The 11,698-nt window shown below is 40.3% G+C and overlaps 1 protein-coding gene across 2 annotated transcripts; it reads left to right on the top strand.

Moving 5' to 3' along the window:
* Positions 1–1,550: 1,550 nt before the first annotated feature.
* Positions 1,551–10,503, top strand: LOC134617480 (protein zyg-11 homolog). 2 transcript variants are annotated; one of them, XM_063462732.1, is made up of 14 exons: positions 1,551–1,747; positions 2,274–2,439; positions 2,696–3,495; positions 3,656–3,796; positions 5,339–5,515; positions 6,189–6,253; positions 6,545–6,644; positions 6,901–6,951; positions 7,349–7,510; positions 7,619–7,666; positions 7,803–8,003; positions 8,084–8,136; positions 9,197–9,294; positions 9,498–10,503. In XM_063462732.1, the coding sequence occupies exons 1-14, from the start codon at positions 1,745–1,747 to the stop codon at positions 9,677–9,679; spliced, it is 2,247 nt and encodes a 748-aa protein (XP_063318802.1). In that variant the 5' UTR covers positions 1,551–1,744; the 3' UTR covers positions 9,680–10,503. The 2 variants fall into 2 exon arrangements, with proteins under 2 accessions (XP_063318802.1, XP_063318803.1); XM_063462733.1 differs by having other exon boundaries at positions 7,352–7,510.
* The last annotated feature ends 1,195 nt before the right edge of the window (positions 10,504–11,698 follow it).

Here is an 11,698-nt window from a genome sequence, read left to right on the forward strand (position 1 = left end):
AAGAACGCCCCTCAGCTAAATGTTTTGGACCGGAGAGGAAGCACAGGCTTTGAAGCATGGGGATTCTCTGTGTGGGGAGGCATACTTCAGCATGTGGGAGGACAGTATTGTTTCTGAGCAATCAAGACAGGATTCATATTGTAGAAATGTGTCTGTGCGAACGCCTTTTAGTGTGTGGGTGCTCGTGTGTGACGCACACATGTGTGAGGGCATATGTTTGTTTGTGCGTGATCGACATAGTGAGTCTCACTGCAGTGGGTGAAACTGAAAAATTACAGCAAACAGGAATGAAAGATCTTTATTTTTAAAAATGTTTTGAAATCTGAAAATCTGAAAAGGAAAAAGCTTTTTTAATAAAAAAAAAAAGTAAATCTTTAATTTGTAAATAAATTGTTTTAGCCTTGGTAATACCAGATTTCTGAGCAAGTAAAATCACAAATTCTAAATTTGTTCATTATTTTGAAATAATTTTGCAGTAAGTCTGAAGACATCAAAGTTACTTTACTACTTTTCAAAATAAAAAGAATTATTCAAATATATCATGAAAACAGACATTATTCTTTGAGCAAAATGCTCCTCATAATTTTCCCCTTCCTCTGAGTTAACATGATTTGTTACTACAGACTCCACAGTATACAACAGTGGTTACCAAACTTTTTCTAACACGTGCCATTTTAGAAGCTGAAAAAATGTCCTGCAGAATCAATAATTTAAGACCCATATTCCATTATTATTCTCAACCTTTAACAATAAAACATGGTAAGCATAATAACATCTGCAAACTCTTTTAAACTCTAAACAAATCACCTGGTCTTCCATGCTCCACCTGAAGTGGCTCACTGCTCAAATTTCTGAAAGCCAAGTATATGTAAAGTATATATTCTGGAGGCACATAATGGAGTTTGATCCTTTGTATCTGTGGATAATTTCTGTGAAAGTTCACTTTGAACTTCGAGACTTAAGCTGTCACTGTGGTAAAAAATAAAATCCACCCCTCTGTGTGAGCCCCTCCTTGTGGCCGAACTACTCTACTACCACCCAGTTTCACCTTCGCAAATACCATAGTTGTACCAGTTTATTCTATTAGTAACTGGTTTATGTGTTTGTGTGTAAGCATATGCTTTGTGGCTATGTAAATGTGGGAGGCTCTATTCAGTCCAAAAAGTAATAGATAGCTATTTTATATTATTTACATGCTCATATTAATATTCAGCAAGAAAAATGAGAGGCACTTTGGGTTGCCCCAAGACCTAAAGAAGGTAAGGGGGAAATACTGGTCTAGTGGAAAGTTGGAGAATACATATGCGATGAAATCAAAGGGAGAGGAAAAAAATATATATATTTTTTATTTTTAAAGACCCAGTCCACAGTAATCGTAACACTTAAAGTCACTATCCAAGTCTCACTATTTAGAATCTATGCAATACCTCCAAAGACACTTCTCTAAGCTTGTAATTGATACAGCGTTTAATCCCCTGCAATCACAGACACTGCGCCAAGCCCTCGGTGACGTCATGCGGCTTGACCAATCACAAGCTGGACATTGACAGTTGACACTTGTGGTTTGACGTCCGGCGAAAAACTGTAGCGACTTTAATCTAAACAGAGGAGCGTTTGATTAGCTGTCATTCGTTTAAAGGGAAGGAAATAAATAAATAATCAGAGTAACATGGTTTAAAAACCAGGTGAACGAAGTGTTGCTGTTACCTTTTTCATTTTTCCTGCGGACTTCTCACTTTCAAGCATGGTGAGTTTGACCCCATTCCCTTCCATGTAATGTCGCCAGGGTTTTATTTTCGTGCACATCGACTCTGTGACGAGCACTCGGCTCTTGTGTAGAGCAGTGGAAGCAACAGTTGTTATTGTCCACTTTGCCCTCCAGAAAGCGGTGGGGTCGAGGCGATTTAAACAGGCTTTGCTCGTGAGCGGAGACTCATCTGTGGCGGATAAAATTAGACTAAGGTTAGAGATCCGTGTCTCTGTAGATCCGTTGAGGCCTGAGGAAGACCACACAGACAACTGGAGGGTCTATGTAGGCTTAAATGCAATTAGAATAAACTGAAACCTCTTAATATGACATTTACATCACAGAATTATGAATTATGACATATAATAAAACTTGCACTGTTGTATTTTGGCCAGGTCACATGGAATATTATGTAAAGTTTTCCCTCTAATTTGAGTCGAGTGAGATTTTTTTGAAGTGAGCATATGAGCATATACTTCTTCTGTAGTGTGTGTGATTATAGTGATACATGGTGATGTTGTTGCAGGATGCGGAGGGCCCCCCGATGCTTTGTGACCTCTGCTTGGCTCAGGTGTGCCGGAGCTTGAGCTCTCTGTGCAGCATGCGAGCAGACGGCTCCATGAGCCTCATCTGGGCCCCGGTCTTCCCGCAGGAGACTGCTGACCAGCTTCTGAATCACATGGCAGCTAAAGGTAGGTCAGAAACTAAAACAGCTCTGCAAACATCAATTTCCTACCGCTACTGAGTGGTCGCAGTTGTTTGGCAAACTGAAGGAAAGAAAACTTATTCCAAAGCATTGAAGGTGAAATCATTTATTAGTTCGCAGTAAACAGAGGTTTCAGTTTGTCATATTGCAAGAGTAGGAAAGGTATATTCCACAAACATAAATATGGCTTAACCGATGCTTCTTTTTCCTACAATATCCCTATGTTTGTTTCTTCCCGTAAGAGATACTGAATGACACAACTGTTGGGATTTTCCGAAACTGCAAAGAACTCCGTCTGCGCCGAGCTTCCATTCGGAGCTGTCCACTGTCTGCAGAAGCTTTCCGCCTGGCTCTTTGCCCTCACCGGCTCCTGGAACTAGATGCCTCCTGGGTCTCAGGTGGTCTTACTGGGGCTGACATTGTCTCAGGCTTGGCCTCCAACCCAGAATGCAGATCCAGCCTGCAGAGGTTGTCCCTCAACGGTTTACGTCTGGACTGGGAGTCTATAGAGGCAAATGGTGGGATCCATGTTGGCTTCAGCTCCTTGCGGGGCCTTAGAATACTAAACCTTGCAAACACAGACCTAAATGATGCTGCCCTTGAGGATATCTGCACTCTCCCTCACTTGGAGACGCTGGATATTTCTTGCAGTGCTATCTCTAAGCTCACTGCACTTCTTGAGTGCAAAAACACCCTGAGATCCCTAATTGCCCACAGGCAGCGGCACCTGGATATGTCCCCTGCCCGGCTGCTCTTTGTCTTTAGCCAGCTTCATGCTCTCAAGCATCTGGACTTTTCAGAGGACCACTTTTCTGTGGATGACAGCGATGGAAGAGATGGAGATGAGACAGTGCGGCAGCTTCTGGAGGGGAGTCCCCAGGTCCTCCCATCACTAGTTTCTTTAGATATCTCTGGCCGGAAGAGAATCAGTGAAGCTGCAATCAGAAGCTTTGTGGAATCCAGAAGTGGACTGGTCTTTTTGGGCCTGCTAGCCACTGGGGTTAGCTCCTGTGACTTCTTTTCTACACAGAAAAGCCTAAAAGTAAGAATCTTTTACTACCCAGGGAATGCAATAGTAGAAATACAAGCCTGATTACTGCACAAGCTTCTCATTTATTTTTGACTTGAGGCTCTGTTTGTACTCTTTCTGAATATCCCCACTGCATTTCCTCTCTGTGTAATGCTGCTGAATGTGTGTCCAGGTAACAGGAGAGGCTGATGAGAACCAGGTGTGTGAGGCACTCAGAAGGTACAGAGACCGCGAGTGTTTCATACGAGAGGCCCTTGTCCATCTCTACAGTCTAACCACCGACACTGACAAACCACAGCCAGACGTGCTGAAGGTGTTGTGGTCTGCATTGCTTCCCGACATGTCTTTAGTAAACCTGTAGAATGATTTCTTTGATTGGGTGGTAACAGAAAATCAGTTGGCAACTATTTTGTTCAGTTTAGGAGAAGCAAAAACTTACCATGAGTAAGATTTTACTGTAGTATCTCCCTTTGTTCTCCATTGGATGAGATCTTTTACTTTGTTCATTAATTTCTTTTTAAAAACAGTACTGTAACTGAAACCAGCATTTCCTTTTTTTAAATTAAGACCTTGCCAAGAGAAACAGCATATGCAGAGAACAATGCAAACATTCACACTATATCTCAAAGTACTAAAACATGATTTATTGAAATAAAGGAAATAGTAATATAAATAATCTTTTTTCTTAAAAATCTTTGGTCCTTTGGTGTTTTAAACCACTTTCCTAATTTACAGCTTTAATGTCCTGTGAATTGTGGATATTGAAGAGAAGAGGTGGTGAGGCAGTTTAAATTACAGCCTTGATGTTAAATAGTACAGCCCAACTGTACAGATGAATTGGTTGAATAGAGCTGAAAATTGAACAAAAGAACATGCAGATTGGATATTGCTTTCATTACTTTTTCGAAAACACATGCTTGTGTAATACAATGATTCCCAAATGGGGTACAGTACCACAGAGAGTATTTCTGCAAGATCCTTAAGTATAGCAAGATTAGCACAACTGCTAACACTGACCTAAAAAAAACTGAATCAAAGAATTAGGTACAAAATTATATCATTAATATAAAAATTAGCTAATTGTATGTAAGCTATTTTAATTTTTTTGCTAAACCAAAGCGATAAAGAGTTGGAATGTAGGAGCTAGCTAAAATTTTGAGTAAATATCTGTAAAATATTTTGGTGAAGTGTTACAGTTAAACTATAGGCTAACGTTGTTGAGTAAAATAAATTAGCTACATGAAATTCTGAATGCAAAGTTATGAAGTATTTAAATATGGCTAGCAGTTATATTCGTAGCATAGTGTGTAGCTAGCTACGATTAGCCACTTGTGTTAGCTAGTCTTATTAGCTACTTATTTATCATTTTAGAGCTAGCTAAAGTTATGAATAAAAAATTAATAAATAGTTTTGAAAAAAGTAACAAGTAAACTGTAAATTAAGATTATGAATTGAAAGTTTAAATTGCAATGTAAAAGTATGGATAAATAGTTAATATGTTTAGCTATCAGTATAAATGAAATTGGTAGCTAAAAGGACAAACGGAATGTTATTGGTCACTAAGTGTCAAGTGAAATGAATAGCTGTTACATTGAGTCGAACTCAGAGTAGTAGTGAATGGTTGACATTGTGAACTTGTAGTGATGGATGGTTAAAAAAATTAGCTGATTGCAGCTGAGAAATAAGCCGAAAGGGTTTATCGTTCAGTTTAAAATAAGTGCAAATGAACATAGATTGGTGCTTTTTTTTTTTTGCTTTTTTTTTTTTTGTTTAAGACAGTGACAGTGCTCTGAGTATATTTCAGATAAAAAATGTTGGGCACCACTAATATAATGGATATTTTGTTGTCCTGTAGCTGGTGGTGAGTGGTATGCAGAGGCACCCCACCTCCTTGCACATCCACCTGGTCGCCACAGCGTGTGTGTTCAACCTGACCACTCAGGATTTGGCAGAGGCCATGCCCATCAGCTTGCTCAGCTCTACTGTCACCCAACTGTTAAACACCATGAAGAATTTCCCCAACCACCAGCAGGTCAGGAGTATGCTCAGTGCCTCGAAGGCTTTCACACAGGATGTGGCATGTGCTCTACTCGCCTTTGGGTTCACTACTAATATTAGGTGTTTTAGGAGTTTTAAAACTTGTCTCTACTGGGATGGAAACTTGTTTTCCACAAAAGGTTTTTGTATTAATCTTCTGGTGAGAGTGTGTGTATGTGTGTCCACTCCAAAATTTCAGACTTATGATATCAACTTTTCCTCATTTTGCCTTCCCTACCTGCTGCCAGGTCATAGCCTCCTTTCCACTAGCTATTTGTGCTTCCCAGCAGGCATGGGTCAAAGTTGAAATATGCTGAACCCGCAAATGTTCCTGAGCTGTGCATTTGCTTTGCCAAGCAGCAAAGTGCAGTTGCGTGGTGCAAGCTATTGAAGATAATGGATGCACTGAAAAACCATTATTTCAGGTAATGGATGGATTTCAGTGCATGCCCCATCCTTTGTGAAAGCCACCATCAGATTTTAGAATCATAATATCATGTAGTTGTATACCAGCACAAGGTGGCACTCAGTGGTTTTGTTCTAGCTGAGTTGCTATTCACCAGAATCCAACTTAATTCCTGACAGAATTAAGACTTAATCCAGATTGTAGTTGTAGTTGCTCTATAATACCCCATACTTCAATTCATGAAGTGTTACCGTCTCTCCAGGTGCAAAAGAACTGTCTGCTGGCCCTCTGCAGTGACTACATCCTCCAGGAGGTTCCTTTTGACAAGTTAGTTTACTTTCCGTCAGTCGTAATATGACCTTTGAGTCCATTGGTCTGGCAGTAGCCAAAATAATCAGTGCACGCATAGAGTGGCACTGTAGTGTTTTTCCATCAGATTGGAATCCAGCTGAGTTGTGTTTTTTTTTTTTTTTTTTTTCTGAAATGCAACTGCCAAAAGAAATAGTTCTTCCAGATGTTAAACCAAAGCAGTGAACTTTTCACAAGGTTTTGCTGTGCATCACTGATATATTTTTGTAATACTGTGTTCCTTATATCCACGCTGTTATCGTGCTTCAGGTATTTAGCGGCAATGCTGGTGATTAACTGGCTGAGCAGCCACGAGGATCCGACCTTGCAGAGGATGGCTGTGGCTGTCATCTCCATTCTGGTGGCCAAGGTCAAGACTTTTCTCGCTCGCTGTGCATTAGTCTGCTGCTGGAAAATAGTGGTGGCACCTTTTAATCCTACCTGTTGAGAGCTAACCCTGTGACACTTATTTCAGCAAGCGGCTTTATGCTTTCATTTAGTCCAGTTAAATGTGGAGAATTTTCCTGTGGGATGAAAGTACCCTCTTGTTTTAGACTGACATTTAGAAGAATGGATAAAAAAAAAACCCTTAAAAGAAGCACTCATCCATTTGTTTTTATGTGCAGTTGTCCACAGAGGAGATGGCACAATTCAGCAAGGATATCTTTATAATGAAGGTACATTAAGGCTCTCAGGGTACCGGCTTAGCACGGGTTTATTTCTAATTCTCTCCCTCTGTTTTTCTGTCCCTCACCGTCTTTCTCACCTGTCCATTTACAGTTACTTATTGCATATACCTCTCTACTTGATGCCCTTGTCATTCCATCGCTTAATGTACGCCTACGCCTCAATTTGCTCTTTCTCTGCTTTTCAGTCACTTTGTCTTGCTCTCCACACTTAGTTATCCTCTTTTGCTCTATGTCTAAAGCTACACATTAGTATGTTCCTGCTATGTGTACAATATTTCTCCTATATATTTATTTATTCTACAAAAAAAGTAATCTCCCATTTTCTCTCCCCCTCTGTGTTTTTCCACGGTGTCGTGTTTCCTCTTCTTGTTGTCTCTGTTAACAGCAGCTGCTGGCTATTGTGCAGCAGAAAGCCATGGTTGGAGTTGTCGACTCCACTCTGAAGTTTGCCCTGAGTGCTCTGTGGAACCTGACAGATGAAATGCCAGTAGCAGCGCGCAATTTCATTGAGTGCCGGGGGTTGGAGCTGTATGAGGAGGTTCTGGAGGTAAAGGAGACCAGAAAATATAACAATAGACATACTGAACCCTCACAAAGAGAGACGTTAACATAAGAGTGTATCTTTCCTCTCATGCTGTTCCCTTTTGCTTTGCAGTCCTACTACACTGAACCTTCTATTCAGCAGAAAGTTCTTGGCCTTCTGGTGGGTAGTGTATACACTTTTAAATGAAGTCATCTGTAGGCAGCCGTAATCATACACAAAACAGTTCCTGTGTTATGTTTGCCTTTTATATTATTTTTTTGCAGTCACTGCTATAATTGGTCTCCCTGAATTGCAGAACAACATTGCTGAGGTGGAGGAGTTGCAGGCTGATCTGATGGAGGAGGACCTTTTGGAGCACATTCTCAGCCTCTTGCAGGACTCTCAGGTGGATGTGGGGGTTCGCTACTTTGCAGGGGGGATACTGGCACACCTTGCTTCCAGACCAGATGCCTGGACCCTGGAAAATGAGTTGCGCAGCACCGTACTGAAGCAGCTGGTGTGTGTGTGTGTGTTTTGAATGCTGCTTTTCACGTAAGATCTACCACATTTTGTGAATATGCCTTTCTGTTTCGGCAGCATGATTCCATCATGACATGGACCCATCTTGAGAGGGAGATGGTGTCTTACAGGTGAGAGAATAGCGAAGACAGAACAGAAATCTGTAAAGAGAGAATAAAACTAGTCTCAGTTTGACATCAGACATGAGCTACATGCTGAATAACACTTTATTTAAACAGTTTCCCATTAATTAGGTTACACATGTTACATTCTCTTTAGATCACTCAACATTTGCACAGTTTTCACCAGTTTAATCAGTGGAATACAAGCCTGATCTTAAACACCATGGACAGTTCCTTTTAACAGTTTTTACCTCTCAGCCTGAAACACTTGGGGCATTAACTGGGTTAACCAGGTGGGCAGCAGTGATGACAACCAACTTGATGATAACTCGAGAAAAGGGTCTCTGATAGCTTTGAATACCAGCGGCCTTGACCTCATGATTAAGGTAAGACTTCAAGGTCAGAGGTCAAGTTTAGTGAACACAGTTGCTTGAGAAGGAGGTCATGTAGGATCTTTTAAACCATGCCTATAGGTATATTTACTCAGGAAGGATATCATATAGGCTTCTCATATGATAGCATAGCTGCATCTACTTACAATCTCTGATACTTTTGGATTTTGCAACTTTAATATAATTCATGCATTGTTTTCTCAATGGTGCAGCTATGCCAGCACCACTGTTTCAGCGTTTTAGATAAAATGACTTTTCCCCAATTGGCATTCATTAAATTTTCTTAGTAATAATAACCCTTCTGCTGTAACTGTATGGATTTTCCGGCCAGGGCACAATTTGATAGCTGAAGTCTTAAAAGATGACGTGGTAATTATGTGTTATAAAACTTGTGCTTCCACTAGATTTATGGCAGCTAAAGATTCGACTGCCAGGAGCCTGAGGGGTATCACTGGCACTTGCCAGTTTTTTTTGTTGTTGTTGTTGTTCGTTTCTTTTTTTTTTTCTGCTGAGTTATACCCAGAATTCTACCACAAGTGCTACAGAAAGCTCAGACATCACAGGAAAACATCCTAAATGTGATTGAGAATCATTTTCTGCATCACCTTAGTTCACATACTCAGCTGGATTGCATCTGGGACAAACAAAAACTGGGTTATTTGATGTCCATGTTTCAGGTCGTTCCATCCGTTTTGCCCTCTGCTTCAAACTTGTCAGCCTGCAGGCGTGCAGCTGTGGGCAGTCTGGGCCATACATCTGGTCTGCACTCAAAACAGTAAGACACACAAACACAGCTGTAGAGATCCAAGGACGGTTACACTATCGGCGTGATGGGTTGATCTGAAACAATTGTTTTATTAATGCAAAAATATCATATTTTATAGGCTGTTTGGTTTATTAATAGTCAGGTCGTGTTGGGACTTGAGCTCTATCCCTCTTTCATCTTTTTATCGCTTCTCCTCTCCTCAATCCATCCAGCTTCACACTACAGCAGCATGCTGGAGAAGGAAGGCCTGACTGAACTTCTGAAAGCTTTGGCTGCACATCCCAGCACACACAGTGACATTAAAGGACTATCAGACAGCATCTTGAGCATGGTTGAGCAACATCAGATTCATGCGAGAGCGTTCAACAATCAGACGGCACCTCAAAGCTCTTGACAGAAGTGTTAAAAAAAGAAGAATTTTACTTGATTTGCTATCTTTGAGCTATATCTGAAATATGCTAGATATATAGTTGCAGAGAAAGCAGAGGCAGTATCAAGGTGCAGACACTTAATGCTAATCCTCTGGAAACATATTTAATAGAATAAACCACATAATGCATAATTTTTATTTCATATGGACAGTGTATTTGCTTGATGTAAAAAGTTATTTGTGTTATCTATTTTTTAAACTGTTTACTTACGTTGAAACCAGAGTTGTTGTTTACAGAGCGAATGTTCTACTTTGACATGTGCACTGTTTTTAGTCTACATTGATAATGGGCTGAACAGCATATAAGCTTAATAAAATGAACTGCAGCTAAAAATGGATTGACTTAAGGTTTTAATTTCAAAACCTGTCACTAGGGGGTGCTTTAGTACTGTATTTTTGGAACTGTTTTGCCCTTAACGTGTATCTGTGTAAATTATTTAGGCACTAAATGTACGGATTCCAGGTCATCATCATGTGATAAGTGGCTAGGTACCAGCAGGCTTAACCTGCTGTTTATCTGTTTTTCTCTCCTCTTCTTATTTTTCTGTTCTCTCGCACACTGTCGCTCTCTCTGTCTCTCTCTGAAGCTGAATTCATTATGTTTTATGTAATACAGCCGGAAGACAGAACTGCTTGTAGCCATCGAGAGTGTCTATTATAAATTGTTCTGTTAGTAATTCCTTTTGAGAAGTGAATTTAAAAAGCTCATGTGAATATTTGACTTTTACCAGGCTGCTCAACCTTTTAAGTGTCAATTTGCTTCGATTCACCCGTTTTAAATAAATAAATCCCAGCAGGAATTTAAAAGTATTTATTATAATATGATGTTGCATGTTGTGATTTAGCCAGGTTTCTCATTTCCTTGGAAGTGGTGAGTTATTCTGTACGCTTGAAAACGGGAACCAGATCTGATCCAGAGACAGCATTTAACACAGACTCACCTTCTAAACTTTAAACTCACAGTGGCAGCCCTGTGGGATTAAAAGTTAAAGTGCCAACAGCCAGAGAGGTGTGAAGTTCAAGTCATGAGAAGGGTGGAAAAACAGCACTTCCTTCGAGGGTTTTTATTACAGTCGTACTGTTACTCTATAGCGTAGAACTCAACTTTGAACCGATGTAATCTGTCCACGCAGGAAAAGACGGCGTGTGATGAGGTAAAGTGACTGGAGAGAACCGAGCCGAAGGACAACAGCGCTGTGCACTGTTACACGTCTAAAGTTTCTTTCTGTTGCTCGAGGACCCTATCAATATTTAAGTGACATGCGGAAGAAGCAGACAGAAGGGTATCAAACGGACAAAAGCAAGCGGGAAAACATGGAAATAGTTTGTAAAAAAGAAGAAGAAAAAAGCTGAGACAGGGCCAACAAAAGTCTAATTAGGTTAATTAACAAGAAGTCAGTAAGATGATTATGTATAAAGAGAGCTTCCTAAGGAGACTGATTATCTTTACTATTTGTAAGAAGTAAAGACGGAAAGGGGTTCATGACTCATGCTTGATTCACAATTCATGACTTTGTGAAATCATTTGGAGGTTTCAAGTTAGTTTAAAAAGAAATCAACAGAAGTCAAAAGCCACAATTGAATGGCTGTATTCACTGGGCTGACTGAATTAAAAATGGACGAGATTCTGTCAGGCAAAATTAGTGTATGTGATATATTATTGATGGTAGACTATAGTGTTTGCTAGATGCTTGTTTCAAGTGTTGGAATACAGAAATTCTGGAGTTTCAAAATTGACCCAGGTGTCTCCGAAGATCCCAAGAGCATTTTGGTGTCAAAGTTATGGAGCTAATACTGATTCAACTTGAAGACTATTAACTGTTTACTGTGAAAGTACAGGAACACAGTACCTTTTGGGCATGCCAACCTTTTTCCTTGACCCTTACTTGATCCCTGAAACTCCTTCCCTGTGTCTCTCAGTTGCTTTCACCTCCAGCCTCATAATGTGCCTGGACTCCTGTCCTTGAGTGTCTTGCGCAAAGA

Source organism: Pelmatolapia mariae, linkage group LG18, assembly GCF_036321145.2.
Source record: "Pelmatolapia mariae isolate MD_Pm_ZW linkage group LG18, Pm_UMD_F_2, whole genome shotgun sequence".
NCBI lineage: Eukaryota > Metazoa > Chordata > Actinopteri > Cichliformes > Cichlidae > Pelmatolapia > Pelmatolapia mariae.